At 34.1% G+C, this 18,359-nt stretch overlaps 1 protein-coding gene across 1 annotated transcript in view; it reads left to right on the top strand.

Moving 5' to 3' along the window:
* The window catches only part of sll (adenosine 3'-phospho 5'-phosphosulfate transporter 1), a 38,427-nt gene extending 21,024 nt beyond the window's left edge, over nucleotides 1-17,403 (top strand). The window contains exons 3-4 of the mRNA XM_090398650.1: nucleotides 8,548-8,753; nucleotides 16,088-17,403. Coding sequence (XP_090254776.1) covers nucleotides 8,548-8,753; nucleotides 16,088-17,190 — 1,309 coding nt within the window. The 3' untranslated portion in view covers nucleotides 17,191-17,403. The remainder of the gene's footprint in view (nucleotides 1-8,547; nucleotides 8,754-16,087) is intronic.
* Nucleotides 17,404-18,359: the final 956 nt, after the last annotated feature.

Here is an 18,359-nt window from a genome sequence, read left to right as displayed (position 1 = left end):
CCCATTTAATAAATTCTACCTTTCTGTTATCTTTTGCTTCAGGCAACCAATTTCTGCAGCTCAGGAACTCTCAATTTATTCTCGGAGGAAGCATTCCATAGACCACTCAGCATATTGGTCTACACTTCTGGATCCTCTCCACTACTTCCTCATTCCCAGGTGACGAAACCGGTGTACAGTAATTCAAATGTGGCTGTATCAAAGACTCATAAAGAAAGAATAACTTCCTTATCTATGCTTGTGTTCTTCACTAATCAGCTCCACTGTCACTGTTTATAAGAAATGAGTAAATTACTAAGACATGCCCTACCCTTCACAAAGTTATACTTTCCCCTATATTTATATCCACCCATTCTTGAAATACTGACAACTATAATTTGCTACTTCTGTCTTAGGGGTTATTAAAAGAGAGCCACCTTGTATATGGATACTATTAATTCCCTGCACATTCTCATAATATGCAGATTATTATCTTGGGCAACTCCAAGGAGTCACAGACTCATTGAAGGAGGCCTAACATCATGTCAAGAACAACTATTCGACATTCACACAGTATCTATCATACCTCGCCTTGAACTCATTCATGGTCATAGCACCCACAACAGACTCTGGTAGCTTATTCCACTCATTCACCACTTTCCAAGTAAAAATCCTAGTTCTAACACCCTTGCTAACCACATTCTTGCCCAGCTTCCATGTATGGCCCCCCCTAGTTCTCCCATCACTAGTCTTATTCTCAAAAATATCTTCTGGATTAATCCTATAGAAACCCTTCAGTAATTTGAGTGTCTCAATCATATCACCCCTTTTCCACCTATCAACCAATTTTTGCAACCCACAAATCTTCAACCTGTTCTCATAAGGTTCATTCCACAGACCTGCTATCATCTTGGTCACTCGTCTCTGGATCCTCTCCACCTCTTCCCCATCAAGAAGAAACCCTGGTGCCCATATCTGGGCACAGTAGTCTAGATGGGGTCTTATCAAGGCTCGATATAGAGGAAATAACTTGTTTGTCTCTGCTTGTTAAAGTATTTTTCAGCAACCAAGTGATTTGATAAGCTGATTTGGCCACTTTTGCAATGTGCCCCCTAAACTTCAACTCCCTATCCACCAACACTCCTAAATCCCTGGCCTCATCAATCTCCTGGAGTACGGTTCACCAATGTGATATACTGCTGCTAATCTTTTCACTCCAAAATGCATAACCTTACACTTTGACACATTAAATTGACATCCACCTTTGAAACATTTTGCGCTAGCTGACCAGTCTGGCAAATACCCACTAGTCAGATTTCAACTTGGGTGTATTCTGACATGATTGCCTAATATATCACAATGTTTAATATCTAAAAAATGATCTGATCATTTTTTAAGCTTTTGTTAATGCTGTGGCTAATTATATAAGTACTCTGTATAAGTACCACTGGTGAAGCAAATATGTTGACTACTTGTATATTAGTGTTGATTAGTCTGAAGAAAAAATTCTCACATTTTATAAGTGATATATGACCATTTATTGTTATTATTACTATTTTAATTAATGATACTATTTTTCACCATTTTTGTTCCTAACACTTATGATATTTCTTGAATTATGGAAAAAAAATTCTGCTGTGCTATTATAAACAAACATTGAAAACATTCAGTATCATAAAAACTCTCAATAAAAAAAATAAAAAATAAAATAAAACTCACAAAATCTTTACACATAACTTCATTAGCATGCTCCTGAATTCTGATTGGTTCTGAAATATTGCTGGATGGACAGGGCCAAGGATGTCGTAATGACACATCAGCAGCTCATTCAAAAACAATGGGAATGTTATGTTAGAGATAAAGAAATATTTTGAATGTTATGTTAGAGATAAAGAATATTACTTTTTCAAGTTTTAATATCCTCTATTAAGTCAAATTTTGCATATTCCATCACTGGGTAAGAAATAAGCTAATTACTGCTGTCTGCTGCATATCTATTTTAGATTGCAGTTGCCATTAATTGGTTACCTTGACTGAATGTTCTCTAAAGGTAAAATGGTATATATATTTATCCTCTCATTGGTCATATTCCATTATGACAAAATCAGTGATAATTGACAAAACATGCATTTGTAATAATGACCAGCATTTCTGATAGATGCGATAAGGTAAACATACAATAAACTATTTGACATAAAACAGAATTGGCATTACATTAAGAAAACTGGTGATTAAACTTAACCACCTCTGATTTTTTGTAGTCAACTAAAAATTCTCACTCCTTGTGGACAAGCAGAAGAGTGCATTTTTAAAGCTCTGCCTAGATCCCAAACACTTCCAGTTCATCTACCTCTATTCCCACATCAGTTCCCATCACATCTTTTTCTACATTACCTTCACCTGAATGATAAACCCTTGCAAGGTCGGCCTGGTTGGCCGAGTGGCATATCCGCTCTCCAGCCAAACGGTTGCATGTTTGAATCCCACCGTGAGCATGGATGTTTGTGATTGTCTGTGAAAATACTAGTGGTGGTGGTGGACAGTAAATGGCATTTGTGTAGATAATGTGGTTGGTGGATGAGGTTGAATGGTGGAGATGGAGAGTTGTAGAGTAAGTGCTCTCCCTCGATGAGTCTTGGACTCCCTGGAGATGTCAAATAATAATTATTATTATTATTATTCCTTGTATTTGTCACATAACAAAAGAATGCTTTGAGATTTCCTTTGGCCTGCTCAGCTAATTTCTTTTCATTTTTTCTTACTTACCGTACTGGTTATCCTTCTTGTTTGTACTTTTCTCCTTGTATACAACCTGAAACATTTTCATGTTTTTGCAGTTTCTGCTTAGCAGTGCTGCTTTCATCAGATGCCTACCTGATTTATCCAACTAATGCCAGGTATACTATCTAATTCAAAGCTAGAATTTGTAGGGTCAAATTCCAATACAAGATAATTAATGCTTGCAGATGTGTTTGCAAACATTTATGTGCACATAAATGGATGGTAGATAAATATAAATTTCATTGCCTATGTTAGACACATTCTGCTTATTCGAGGTAGCTTGAAAAAGTTCTGTATTTGGTCTCTAGAGCAGGGTTTCCAGGCTAATCATTTGCTTACTTTAGTACAATGTATGTTAGTTTTATAACATTTCATAGTTTGTTTAATGATAATTTTTGATTAAAGTATTTTATCTTAGGAAACCAGGATGAATTACCCATCCTTCTAGGAATACAAATTTTATTCCTAGAAGGATAGGGATGATTGAAAGATTAGAAGCGACCGAAAAGCATGTATTTAGAATATTAAGTGCTCTATATGGCCATTAGGTCCAGATTGCATTTCACCACCCATTGTAAGGTAATATGCTAAGTGGCACTGACAGTGCTATTGACCTACAGTCAACACATTTATATTTATTCTGTTCACATAATGTCACTGTCTGTGGTATTTTTTCTGTAGTTGTGAAGATTTTGCAGAAATTAGTAAAAGCTACTTTACAGAATTTGGAATTCTGTAAAGTTGTTGACTGTAGGTCAATAGCATTGACAGTGCTATTGATCTACAGTCAACACATTTATATTTATTCTGTTCACATAATGTCACTGTCTGTGGTATTTTTTCTGTAGTTGTGAAAATTTTGCAGAAATTAGTAAAAGCTACTTTACAGAATTTGGAAATTGCGGGTAATGTTATTTATGAAGGTTAGTTAGTATGGATGTCTTAATGGGTGCTCTTGTTTCAGCAATCTGGCCTTTTATAACAGAGCAACATAGTCAGTAATTGATAAGCAAGAGAGTATACTGCAATTTTTATTTCATCTGTGTGTGTGTGTGTGTGTGTGTGTGTGTGTGTGTGTGTGTGTGTGTGTGTGTGTGTGTGTGTGTGTGTGTGTAAAATAATGGTTATTTGCTATATCTTAAGGCTAAATGATAGTTGAGTGGAATTGAAAGGCTATGTGTTCACTTGCATTCTTCTAAACACTAATTCCCATTACACTTGGAAGAGCAAGATGCTGATATTCCCCATTATTACTTTGTATACAGTATAGCTTTCTGTACAGTTTAGTCTTCATCAGTAGCCTAAGTTCCTTTTCTACAAACTCTCCTAGAGATATCTGCATGGTTATCATCTTCACTGACTGAAGCCATTGACAATAGGACTGGTCAGAAGGTCAAATTTCAGATAGAGTAAAAACTATCAATACAGATCTATATAAAATGGAAATAAAACAATGTGAGAATTAGAGGAATTTCTTGCCTTAGCATTTCTAAGATATATATGCAAGGCATACTTGAAGAGGCAAATAAAAATTGTGAAAGAGAAACTTGAAGAAGAATAAAATTAGTGATTGTCAGAGTTAGATTTTTACTTTAAGACAAATAATAGAGAATCATGTTCAAAGTGCTACATTTATATGATGTGTAAATGGAATGAGTTCCTGTTAAAAGTTACAGGAAGATGGTTTTTTGTGAAATCAGGTGTAAGACAAGGATGCACATTTCCACTGTTTTTCATCTGTATGGATCATGTTATGAAAAAAGTGGGATTTTACCTGATATTGAAATCAGAGATGTTAAAATTAGCTCTTTATGCAGATGATGTGCTACTCCTAAATAACTTGAACTAAATTGAATAACTGTTGTAACAAATTTGGTATAAAGACAGCTATAAAAAAAAAAAACACAAACTATGAAATTTGGCAGTAACAAGAAAAAGCACCAGTTGCATTCTCAAAGATGAACATATATAACAAATAAAACAATTCAGTTATTTAGGCTAATTTTTAGTGAAGATGGTAAATTTTATATAGGAAAAAAGAGAGTGAAAAGGGAAATTAGCCATACCACTAAAGTAGCAGCATACATACATACATGACATTAGTCAAACCAATTTTAACTTATGATGGATTGGAGAATTGGATTACAAATAAAACAGTTGATTAATCAGAGGCATCTGATATGAGAGTTATTTGATATAAGATGAATGGTTAGCAAAGCAGATATTTCATTCCAGAATGGCAGGAATATAAGATCAAAAAATTACCAAAATTATCAGGATTTCAAAATTGTTTAAATTTCCAAAAAAGATTAATTTGAAATTTGAAGAAAATTGTTGATACTTGTAATAATGTAGCTGTCATAGTATCTTGTGTCTTCAGAGTACATGTTGGGAATTGATAACGAGTCTTTGATCAACTGTTTTGTTTTCTAATTGAAAATCTTATGAATTACAGTTTATTATAATGACTGACATGTTGATGCTGGTCAGTATTTGTACATTCCAACACTGCCCATTGGAACGCTCTTCAGCATATAGATGTCGCCTTCACCTCAGGCTGGTGCATTTTCACATAGTTTATATGGTGCATTAGTTGCAACTTTTTCAGTAGAATTTTATTTGTAAAATTAGCATGTGTGAACTGTTAATGATATCAAAAATCTGAAATACAATTTGAATTGATCTCAAGGTTATATATATATATATATATATATATATATATTGACTGCATTATAAACAGGGGTTACTACATATTTTCTACAACATATTAACATACATTTGTCCTAACATACTTGAAACAGTATGTTAGGACAAATGTATTTAGTAAGATACTGTTTGGCACTACAATAAAACTTTTTTCTTGCATGTTTATTACAGAGTTTAGTGGAAGGGGGCATGTTTTTCATTATGAAGGGTCCTTCCAGTTGTCACTAATTATACTAATTGTGCTAAATATAGTACATGGACTGTAAATTTCTCTGTACTGTATTAGTGATACAATAAGACTACTTAGTTTTCTTGCATCTGCAGTATAGTGTTTTAGTTCCACCCTCTACACACACACTATAGGAACATTTTCATTCCAGTCTTCAAAAGAAAACTGATGTAAGTAAAAATTCATCTGTTCCTAAATAAAAATGAATCCTTCTGTGTATTATAAGAATGTATCTGTTGATCTCCAGCAAAAGGTCGTCATATGCGAGATACCTATTATTGATAAGACAGAACAGCTGCTGATAAAAAAAAGAAAAAAAAAATGTAGTGAACATAGGATTCATGAAAGGGTGGATAATTCCATTAATGATTAGAAATTACTTATGTATATATTACTACATAAAAAGTGTATACTGATCATGATTGGATAAAATAAAATTCTTAGAAAACAAAGTGAACTATAAATAAAATGTAGAAATAAATACACATAACAAGCACAACAAATTGTACCAGATAATTTTAATGCTCCATCAATCCACATGTATTCCTGCCTAGACGAGTCATGCTGAACATATTAATCCATTGGATTAGCTCCCCCCTATAGTTATTTACTGAGCTACCAGCCACTGTTTTTTTATTGGTTAGTTATTTATATTTTGCAAACAAATCTTTCACTCTTCTCATAAGTCTCCCACCTCCCCCATAATAAATGCAAACATCCATGTCTAGAGTTTATAGGACCACAAGGTTTTATATATATCTCTATCCCAGCAACTTATAGGACACATATAATATTACAAATGTAAATTATTAATAATTCATTTGTCAGTAACGAAAGCATTTCTATTCTCACCTATTCTTTCTCTCCCTTATATCTGCTTTTCTCAAATGGCTCATTGATTTACATATTTACACCTTTTAGCAATTCAAATATGCCAAACCAAATATAGTATTCTTCTTAATTATTGTTTTCTAATGTATCCTAAACAAACATGGTCTTTTCTCCACTCTAAGCAGATTTGGTTACAGTTGAAGAACCCATCATGATGTGTGGTGGGGGTGAGGTGTATTCTCTCGACATGCCAGAAAGGTGAAGGAGACGGTGGGAATTTTTCTGATACCTTGGCATGAACGTATTAATTGTGTTTCATCTTATTTCTCTCTTGTTTCATATATAGGTTCCTTTCTGTTTTCCAGTCTTGCTTCTAGTTTTTAGTTAATTTGCTGTCCTCATTAAGAATTGTACATAACTAGCTAAAATATGTTACTTATTCTATAGGTTCATTATTGGGATGAGGAGTGATGTTTTCTCTTTGGCTAATGTCATACTTTCAATCTTCTGACAGATAGCAGATTATGAAAATAGAATTAAGCACCTTATCATTACCAAAATTAAGTTAATAAATAGCTAAGTTAATTTAATAAAAAAAAAAAAAAAGAAGTAGGTTAATTTAGCATCGACTGTCTCAGTTGTGAAATCTTATCTGACTCTGTGACAAAATAAAATTATAATGACCCCCCCCCCTCTCCCACAACACACACTTTGTTGTAATATTTTAGTCCAAATAGAAGAAATAAGGTATTGCATATGTATGTGAGAAGCTGCATTCCATTAATCAAATTTATTTTAATAAAATCACAAAATGTTTTCTTATTTACATTGTGATTAATGCTGTTTTAGGTCAGCATGTCATTCTGTAATAAATTTAGTTTAATCCTTTATCCAAGTGTAAGCAAACAAAGTTTGCACCTGAAGTATCTTCAAGACTGAGGTGACTCATGGTAAAGGTGGACTAAGATCTCATCTTGTCTTAATATCTCCTATAATGCAAAGCACATCTCCTTGCAGACATGTATAATGCTATGCATTAAGGGAAGGGCCTAGCATTATACATGTCCACAAGGAGATGTGCTTTGCATTATGGGAGATACTGAGACAAGTGATGAGACCTTAGTCCACCTTTACCATGAGTTACCTCAGTCCTGAAGATACTTCATTTGAAAACTTTGTTTGCTTACACTTGGATAAAGGATTAAACTAAATTTATTATAGTCTAACCAAGTGGGAAAAAAAACTTTCAACATGTCATTCTGGTATCAATGGGGGGGGAGGGGGACATTTTAAGTAGGTGCACTATCAAAACTAAAATTATTTCAGTGGATAATCAGTATTTATCAGATAGACCAATGCTAAACTTTTACGATGTAATTAATAAATCATTACTTTACTTTTTTAAAAATAGACTTGACAGATGTGGTATTTACAGAAAAATGTAATATCTAAATAATGCTGACTTAAAATGTTATATCATTATATTATCTACTTAAATTTTTTTTTATTTTAGCGTAACTTTTAACTAAAAGCTTTGTGATGTTATTTTATTAACATTTATGTAGAATTGATAGCTTTATCCTGCAGTCCCTTTCTTAGAGTGGGGGGGGGGGAGTGGGACTTAGCCTTAAATAAAATAAGTGTATACTTGTACGCTATTTGAGTACAAGGATACCCATGTTTTATCCAGGACTAAGTTCCACTTTTTAATTTCTCATCTGAGCATCCAGTTATTCTTGCATACTGACAACTTAGCTTTGGCCCATGATAGGCCAGAGCTAAGATCATATATAATATACAAAACAATATTTTCATTTTTGATTATATGATGACATTGTTATCATCTTAACTTGTTGAGCAGTGTGTATTTTCTAAAAATTGCTTATGTCCTATCATTGTTATATAAAAAAAAATTTAAGGCAAAACATTTTTCTTTAAAAATATCTTGTGCAGATTTTTCAAAATATTAGAATTAAAAAAATCAAAATAGGAAGTTAATGATTCAATTTATTTATTTGTAGGATGTTCTGGATATTTCCTTTATTTATGCAGCTTTCAGTAATACTTGCAAAATCCATTGGGACTGATAATGCAATAATAACTGATGACTGGAGTGATTGGTGGCTTTTCCGTTTTGCACAAAACTTACTTGGCTATTCTATAGTTATTGCTCCTGGAGCATTTATTGTTTATTATGTGAAGAAGACAAAATACCTAGAAAATTCTGGTGTGTATATATATATTTTTTTATTTTTAAGCAATTATTCAAATAAAGTCAGCAGTCAAAATAATCAGTTTTTCTCAAAGGACAGAGAAAAATACTCTCTGAGAGCATCTTTCTCTCAAAAAATGAATGTGATGGTACTATCTGGACATCTGGTTATACATTAATTTATTACTTGAGAGAAAAATTTGTGAACACTATATCAAGTTAGTGCTACTAGTTCACAAATCGAGGAAATATAATAACTTGCCTATATAATTAAAAAAAAAAGTGGTTAGAATGATCAAAAACAATCATTTGGGTTATTGCTATATGTTTCTGTTCTCTGTTGAGATTTTTGGATGGCAAAATTACTTGACTAAAATTGATAACAAGCGAATCAGTGTCAATGACTGAGCCAGTAATGTTTCAGAGGCATAACATTGATATAGCTCATCATGGTTTCTCATTTTCCAGAAATGTTTTACATACAAAAACCTCAAATTCAGTCTTTCTAATAGACTGGATTTGAGTCTTTTATGTGTAAAAGACTACAAGTAAATTACTTCATGGGAATGAGGTGGATGATTTTCATGACTTCTGTGCATTACTCCTCCTACAGATTGTTTTCAGTCATGTGATCCAAACATTTACACTGAAGGCATCACTGAAACAATTCTTCTTGTTATGGAAAATATTCATTCTCCACTACACTTTAAAAGCCATATACAAAGCTTATCATAGAGCTTTCATCAAAAACTCCACTTCCTTTTCTGTTTATTCTAAAGCTTGAAATAGCTATAAGTAAATTATGAACACATTCAAAACTGATTTTTAAAGGACTAAAAACAGGAAGCTTGCATCATATGATAGTCACACTTTCCAGTCTCTTTCCAAAGTTATTGGCTATTTCATTTTTTTTTTCCCTGTCTAATCCTGCTTATACATCTTTTGATGATTCTATTAAATTAAAGATGCTAAGAAATTATATTATTGTTTAATCGTTTATCTAAGTGTAAGCAAAGTTTGTGCATGAAGATACATCATGACCAGACTACTTGTATATAGTGGCTAATGCCTTCACATTAATTGCCTTGGTATCCCATAATGCAAAGCGTACATTCTTTTGGGTGTGTATAATACTATGCATTATAGAGACAGGGCCACTTCCCGAAGTGGTTGAGACCTTTATTGAGGTTGCATCAGTGGGAGCCATATGCAGAAGAGATATCAAATTTGAAGTAATGTAGAAGTCATATATTTCACCATTTACACCTTTTCACTACTTGTATATGGATTAGAGCTAGTGCTTGAAAGTTTTTTTTGGTTATAAATTAAATTCAAGATATCAAGGCATTATATTCTTGTTTAATTCTTTATCCAAGTGTAAGCAAACAAAGTTTGCACTTGAAGATATACTTCATGGCTAGGCTACTCACATATAGAGGCTAATGGCTTACATTAATTGCCTTAGTATCCCATAATGCAAAGTCCACATGCTTTCAGGTGTGTATAATGCTGTGCATTATGAGAAGGGCTGCTACCCAAACTGGTTTTGATGATGGTTCTGTCGATGGTACTTTTCTACAATTCTTGTGCTGAAAATCTTGATTAATGTCTTCCTAATATTCCAAATTCTTGCTTCCTTCATTTTTCTTTCCAGAAAGATCAAAGAATTTGATCCAAATTGGATACCAAAAAAAAAAAAAAGTTTCCACATCCTCTTGTCATCATTTCTCTTGTTGTTCTGAAGGTTTGTGATCCAGAATTGACTCCTGTTCTTTTTTTCTTTTCTTTTTTTTCCATGGTTACCTATCCTGTAGCCTAAAAATTAGCTTGTATTCAACCATTAATAAAAGAGAAACAGCAGTTCTTTGCCATCAGATGATCATCCATGCACTCTTTATTTCCTTCTAAAGTAATGGAGAAAATTGATTAATACTTGACTTCTAAGCTACCTATAAACCTTGCAACAAAAAAATGATTACTAGTATTGTTTCTGAGTGTAAGCAAACCTAATACCATGAAAAAGTTTAGGGATTCTCAGGTAGTTACTATTAATATTTCTAAGGCATTTGATCAGGTTTGGCACAAAGATGTATTAAGTAAACTCTCATCTTATGGGCTATCTTTTGACTTCTGCAACTGGCCTGGCAGCTTTCTCACCCATTGCAGAGCACACTCTCCCTTGATGAGTCTTTGGACTCACTGGAGGTGTCAAATAATAATAATAATGTATGTGATGATAAATTGATCTGTATCCTCAAGCTTTGCAACTAATGCTAGAGTTTAACCAGAATGTTCTTTTACTTCCTCTCTTGTTTCTGTATATCAGCACCCACTTAACTGTAAATTTAATTTAGAGTTTTCTAGATGATGACATTACATTGCACTTCATCTAAAAAAAACCTTTTCTTTGTAGTCTTACTATTCAAAAAATTAGATTTTCTTTTTTGCTCAAAGTGCAAGACATAACTTTATTTCTATAATCAGCTGTTACTCTGTATACAACTGTCAATTTATCCAACCACTGAATATTGTTCTCACATTTGGGTTGGCATTCATAAGGCCTCACAAAAAATACTTAACTTGGTATGGAAAGAGTAACTAGGTTGGTTAATAATCCACCTCTCACCAGTTCACTGTACCCTTTTTAGCACACATTGTTTTGCTGCTTGCATTTTCTACAAATATTTCACCGATCACTGTTCATCTGAATTGCCATTGGTAATTCTCCACACTCTCCTCTAAATCCATTAAAGCATGTGCAGCAACTATTCAGAATTTTTTTTCCTTTTCATTCATTCTTTCTGTTGTCTTTTGGAGGACACTCCTCTCTTGTGCATATCTATAGAGTATAGAATCTGTAGGTCTTCAGTTTCAATGCTAACAGTTTCTTCTTTCTGTTCAACTTTTCTCCCATCCAGCTGTAATGTATGTTAGTTTGAACAATCCCTCATGTATGAATTACCTTTTAAAAAAAGTAACATCATTATTTCATTCACTAATGTTATACTTTTAGAGTAATACCATGCTGTGAGAACATTATCCATCATGCCTAATACATTAAAAGGCAAACTATATACTTTCATTCGGTAATGATGCACCGTGAGAGTAGTGCCATCATGTATGTTGTCCATTAAGTTGCAAGATGATTTTTATGGTAGTGTAAGCAAAAATTTTATTCATATTAATAACTGTAGAAAACTGATGGCAGTGTAAGCAAAAATTTTATGCATATTCATATTAATAACTGTAGAAAACTGATGTCTTCTAGGGATATTAATACCAGCATACAGTAGCTATAGCTAATAATATTAAATGTTGATGGTATAATAAGGCTATCTCAAGAATCTTATGATACACTGGATGTGTATGCCATAACTTCTTGAGGAGAAACGAGCATGTTGTCATATCCCTAAAGGAGAATATGATGCTAGATGTGTATGTAAGTAGTAATGTACAATTAATCACTAAATATATGCATGTAATTAACAAAAACTGCTTATATTCTGAGTGCTGACAAGAATAAAAGTGGGTGAGTACTTTTACTTCCGAACACACACACACACAAAAAATATATGTATACATCATTGTATGTAAACACAGTATCATGTGATATACACTACTTGAAAAGAAGTTGATGGACATCCCCATGGGCAAGGTACCTCGTGCTATGTAATGAGATATGTGTTTGTAGCTGATATAAGTTGGAGGAGCATAATGCTCCCAAATCAGCAACTGTGTCTGTGTGAAGCAGCTGTGAGAAGGGAACTGATGGAGTTTGAAAGAGGTGCTGTGATAGGATGCCATATTGCAATTGTTGACAAATTGGGCATTTCAAGGACAATAATTAGTGATACCATACTGAGATGGGAGTACAGGAAGTCAACTGCAAGTGCAGTTGACTTCCTGTACTCGCGTAGTGGACAACCCACCACACTCACTGAACGTTACCCTAGAATGCTACAAAGGATAATATATAAAATCTATCATTCATCAGTCAACACGTGTGGGCATCAACTGGAACACGAATCTGCACACATGCAGAACTAAGGCTCATAATATGGGTTTCCATGTTAGGACTGCAGTATGCAAGCCCATACAGAACTTTGGCTCATAACATAGGTTTCCATGTTACTACTGCAATATGCAAGCCCATACAGAACTTTGGCTCATAACATGGGTTTCCATGTTACTACTGCAGTATGCAAGCCCATACAGAACTTTGGCTCATAACATGGGTTTCCATGTTACTACTGCAATATGCAAGCCCATACAGAACTTTGGCTCATAACATGGGTTTCCATGTTACTACTGCAATATGCAAGCCCATACAGAACTTTGGCTCATAACATGGGTTTCCATGTTACTACTGCAATATGCAAGCCCATACAGAACTAAGGCTCATGAATGGGTTTCCATGTTAGGACTGCAATATGTGAGCCCATACAGAACTAAGACTCATAACATGGTTTCCATGGTAGGACCACAATATGCAAGCCTTACATTATCTGAACTAAAATGCATCATCTTCAGTGGTGCAAAGAGTGTGTTCAGTGGGACATGGAAACTTGGAAAGCTGCATTATGGAGAAACCAATCACACTACCTCTTCTATTGAGCTGAAGCACAGGTGGGGGTGTGGTGGATGCCAAGTGAACATCTCACAAAATTGCTTAACTCCAAGTATGAAATTCGGAGGTGGTAACATGATGGTATGGTCCTGTTTTTTCTGGTTTCGCTTCAGACCTCTATAGAGCCATGAACATTGAACTCTTCAAGGTATCTGAACAATGCACTGCTTCCTACTTTGTGGTATTTTTTTAGAACTGACTATTGTCTTTCTCAGCAAGGCAATGCACTGTGTCATAAGGCTGCTGCTGCAACTGCGTGGTTTGGACATGAACATCACAACACTTGACTGGCCTCCATAAAGCCTTGATCTGAACCCTATTGAATGAGGCATTGGGTGAGGTCAAGGGACGTCTGCCCCACAACAGTCCAGGACCTCATTGTATGCCTACAGGAAGAATGGTCCAAAATTCTCATTGATTGCTATTTTCACTTTTGGAAAGTATGCCCCATAGGATTGCTGCAATCATCATAGCAAAAGGAGGTCCTACATCTTATTAAGGTGGGTACATCTTATTAGCCCATGAAGTCAAAAATTTGCATAAAATGAAGTTAAACACCTGTCTTGTGGGCATAATGAGAACTATAAAGTAAAGGGAAGACTTCAGAAATGCATTCCTGTTGATAGTTGTCAACATGTGTCTCATTTTACTTTATCATGCATTACTTGTAAAGTTATTTTACCTTAACAAGTGTGATGCATCAGCTGCTCTTCATGAGTTTAGAACCTGCCAGAACTTGTGTAAAGGTTATTAGCTGTCTCAGTCAGCTAACGCAGTTAGATCGATGATTTAGAAGTTTGAAAAAACAGGATCTTTGCAAGTTTCACCTGACAGAGGATGGAAACCAGTACCACCATGGATAATTGAAGAAGTTACCACCATGATTGTCGACAGATCACATGAAAATGTTGCTGGTAGTAGCAGCATCCATTAAGTAGCACAAATTAGATATGCCTTATATCACAGTATGGAAAGTCTTGCACAAAATGATTACGTTTTATCCATATAAGATTAGCTGCATACAGCAGCTGCTATACGATGATTATGATAAGTGACCGACTTTTGCTCTGATGTTTCTAGTTAGATTGGAAGTCAACGATGCTTGGCCTTGGAAAATTTTGTGGAGGAGATGATCTGTATTTTAATGTAAATGGGACCGTAAACCTAAAATTGTTAAATTTGGCTTCCAAATCACTCCATGCTTTCCAGGAACTCCAATTACACTCACTGAAAATTACTGTTTTGGTGTGGCTTTACAGCAGATTTTATAATAGGTCCATTCTTTTTTGAGAACGTCACTCCGACAGGACCAGGTAACTTGTTCCATTACCACACAGAAATATTGTAATATGCTGATGAACAGTTTCAGCATTCTACAACTACAGCAATGACGATGTCTGAACAAGATCATTTTTATGCAAAATGGAGCACCTCCCCACATTGTATGACTGGTACAGCAGCTTCTACAGCATCACTTCACAGAAGAAAGAGTGAATAGTCACTTCTTTCCATGCAACAACCAAAAATCACATGAAATAATATTAGGGGATGAGGTGGTGGAGTTACCTGAAGCTCAACATCTATGTGGTGACATGTTGAATTGACAGCCTTCAAGGATAAAGTATCACGGACTGTTACCAACATTCCTTCAGACATGCTATGTTCTGCTGTTGAGAATGCTGTGTACAGGATGCAATTTCTGATCCACAAGAATGGTGGCCACATTGAACCAAGTCCTGTTTTGCATAGGTGAACTCAATATGCTCAAGTTGTGCAACAAGTTTGTGACAACACAGTAACTGTAATATCATAATTACTGTGTTAAATTAAATTGATATTAAATGTTTTATTGCTGTGTTGCAAAGTCTAATACATAAAGGTAATCTTTCATTTCAGTTGTCTTTCTATTTTAATACTTTTTTACATTGTGCAGCACCATATTCACCCTATCAGCGACTTTTCAAACTAAATTTCTTTTTTCATGGAATCCTTCTTCCCATGTCTTAATTAGTCTCCTTACCAAATTGGTGACATTCCAGTTGTTAGATTGAGCTACATAAGGTTCTGAATAAGGGAGGTTTAATTATGACTACTCTGTCTGTATATATCACATTTTGTGGAATAGCAGTAAGGATTTTCCAAATGAGAAAGAAATGTAATATTATTACATTTTAAAACCACTAAAAGCACAAAAGAAGATGTTATACACAACTCCCTGTTTCTGTTATTCTCTGCCATTAGTTCCTATTATATCCTGAATGGGTGGTAATGGTAATAAACACTTCTTTGTGTGTTTCTTAAGTAATGCTTGAATTAGTTATTTTGAAAAAAAATCCTAATTTCTTATTATTACAAGTACAGAGACTCATTACTTATCATATCTTTTCTGAAACTGATTCACCAACAAAGCACTTACATCTAGCTCTAGCATTCCATTCATTCATGTTTACAAGAAAAAAAAAAAATCAGTCCTCATGCTCTTACTAATCACAGTATATGCACAACTTCTAGGGATTGATTCTCCTTTTCCTCTCCTTATCCACTCATGTATTGAATAATTTCTTCAACATCTACTTTATGTGACCCTTTTGATAACTCACATGTTGATATCCTCTTTGGATTTTTAGCTATGAAAGTTGTCTGTTACTAAATTAAGTAGTGTGTATTATTGATATATATGTAAGTATTTATTGACATATTTATTTTATTTATTCATTTCTAGAGAATGTTTGCTTGCATAAGTGCCTCAAGCTCTGCATTTATGGAAATGATGTAGACAAGCCAGGACTTGAATTAGGAGAAATTCGTACTGTCCATTCTCATCACCCAGAAAAATCAACATATCAGCAAGTTGCCATTTTACTCTTCTGTTTTTCAGGTCTCCAGATATCTTATTTGACTTGGGGCATCCTTCAAGAGAAAATCATGACACAAGAATATAAAAGTTCAACAGGACAACATCGTAAATTTGTAGATTCACAGTTTTTAGTGTTTGTGAACAGAGTTCTAGCATTTATTTTTGCAGGCATGTACATTCTTGTATCAAGGCCACCACCCCTTTCTGCTCCATTATACAAGTATTCTTACTGTTCTCTATCAAATATAATGAGTAGTTGGTGCCAGTATGAAGCTCTGAAGTATGTTAGTTTTCCTTCTCAGGTATTAGCAAAAGCATCCAAAATTATACCAGTAATGTTGATGGGTAAAATTATTTCAAAGAAAACATACAGATGTCATGAATACATTACTGCAGCAATGATATCTGTCGGAATGACCATGTTTCTTGTATCTCGAGGTCCTTCTCATGACAAAACTGCAATAACAACTACTGCTGCAGGAGTGATTATTCTCGCTGGCTATATGATATTTGATAGTTTTACTTCTAACTGGCAAGGAGAACTCTTTAAGCAATATCATATGTCTTCAGTGCAGATGATGTGTGGTGTAAATTTTTTTTCTTGCATTTTTACCTCAATATCCCTTTTACAGCAAGGTGGTTTCTCAAAATCAGTTTTGTTTATGTTGGAATTCTCAAATTTTTTTATTGACTGTTTACTTCTTTCCATCTGTTCTGCATTTGGACAACTGTTTATTTTTTACACAATTTCAGAATTTGGTCCTGTTGTTTTTGTGATAATGATGACTATTCGTCAAGGAATTGCCATATTGTTGTCGTCTTTAATATACCAACATAGTATGTCTACGTTAGCTATTACTGGTATATTAATAGTATTTACTGCAATATTTTTAAGGATATATTTGAATCAGAAACAGAAATCATCCAAAAAGACTGTTAAAACTATGTTGAATGGCCAGAAGTCATGATTCTTTTCCCCTCTCTTCAAAGTGTGTTGATACTGATCTGTTAAATTTATTATACCCGTTGGATAGTGTATACTGGTGTATATTTTATAACTGATATTTACAGATGAAGAAGTCTTTATTTTATTTTTTTTTCCTGGTTTATTAATAGAATGATGCATTTTTATTCTTGTAGATAATTGCAAGATTTGAACAAATATATTTCTGCAGGATTCAGCTTTGTTTTGTGTTAATTCTTTAAAAAAGCTTTAAAATGTTTATTTGCTCTTTGTATACTTATATAGAAAACATAAAATGTAAATATGTTTCTGGTCAACACTCATATATTTGGAACTGCAAATTATAGTTTTGTTATGAAATGAAATTGCTAAGGTATATATAAAAAAACTGAAATTGAAAAACTGACAAGAACATAAAGCACACTTCTTTTAACTGTAATTTGCATACATGCGTTCGTGTGTTGTGCACTTAATCTTCCAAATCATCCTCTCGTGAAAATGAGTTGGAAGTCTGGAATCAGAATTTTGATGCAGTTGGGGGAGGGGTCTTTGATTCCAGACTTCCAAAGCATCATCTTGTTTGTATTCTAAAAAATTTTTTAAATATTTTTTACAAATACAAACAAGCTGCAGACTGGACACAATAGAACATTTGTAATATAAAGGCCATTCTAGTAACAAAAATTAATGTGACAAATTATATTTTCCAAAAAATTAGTATTCTGCTCATTTTTTTTCCTATTTTTAATTATTGACCTCCCCTTGGAATTGTTCTCCAAACAATTATACTGCACAACTAATCGCTTTATGGAACTCCTATTGGCTTATTAAGACGTTAAATGGTAGGAGGAGAGTCTTGGGCAAGTACTTTGTGTGTGTGTGTGGCAAGTGGGATTTTGCCTGATTTGTCGAGCCCTGGTTGTTATGTACTACATTAATCACTGATGAGCTCAAAGTGGCTTGAAAATGCTCCATTGTTAGTCTGTAGAATAGGGTTTCCAGTGCTTAAGGGTCAAAGCTGTATAACTGAGAGGAGACCTACACATATCCTTTAAAGGAATGCGGAGAACCGACCTAATGTCCAATCCTCACCTTCTTGTGTTGCACCCTGTTGGGTATCTACCTGGATACTGAACAAACGAGGATGGGGCTGGCAATTTGGGATTTAGCCAA

This window comes from Typopeltis vanoorti, chromosome 10 (genome assembly GCF_054136105.1).
Source record: "Typopeltis vanoorti isolate ZY-2024b chromosome 10, IOZ_Tvanoo_1.0, whole genome shotgun sequence".
NCBI lineage: Eukaryota > Metazoa > Arthropoda > Arachnida > Uropygi > Thelyphonidae > Typopeltis > Typopeltis vanoorti.
Note: the sequence above shows the minus strand (reverse complement) of the source record. Positions and strands in the feature narration are given on the sequence as shown.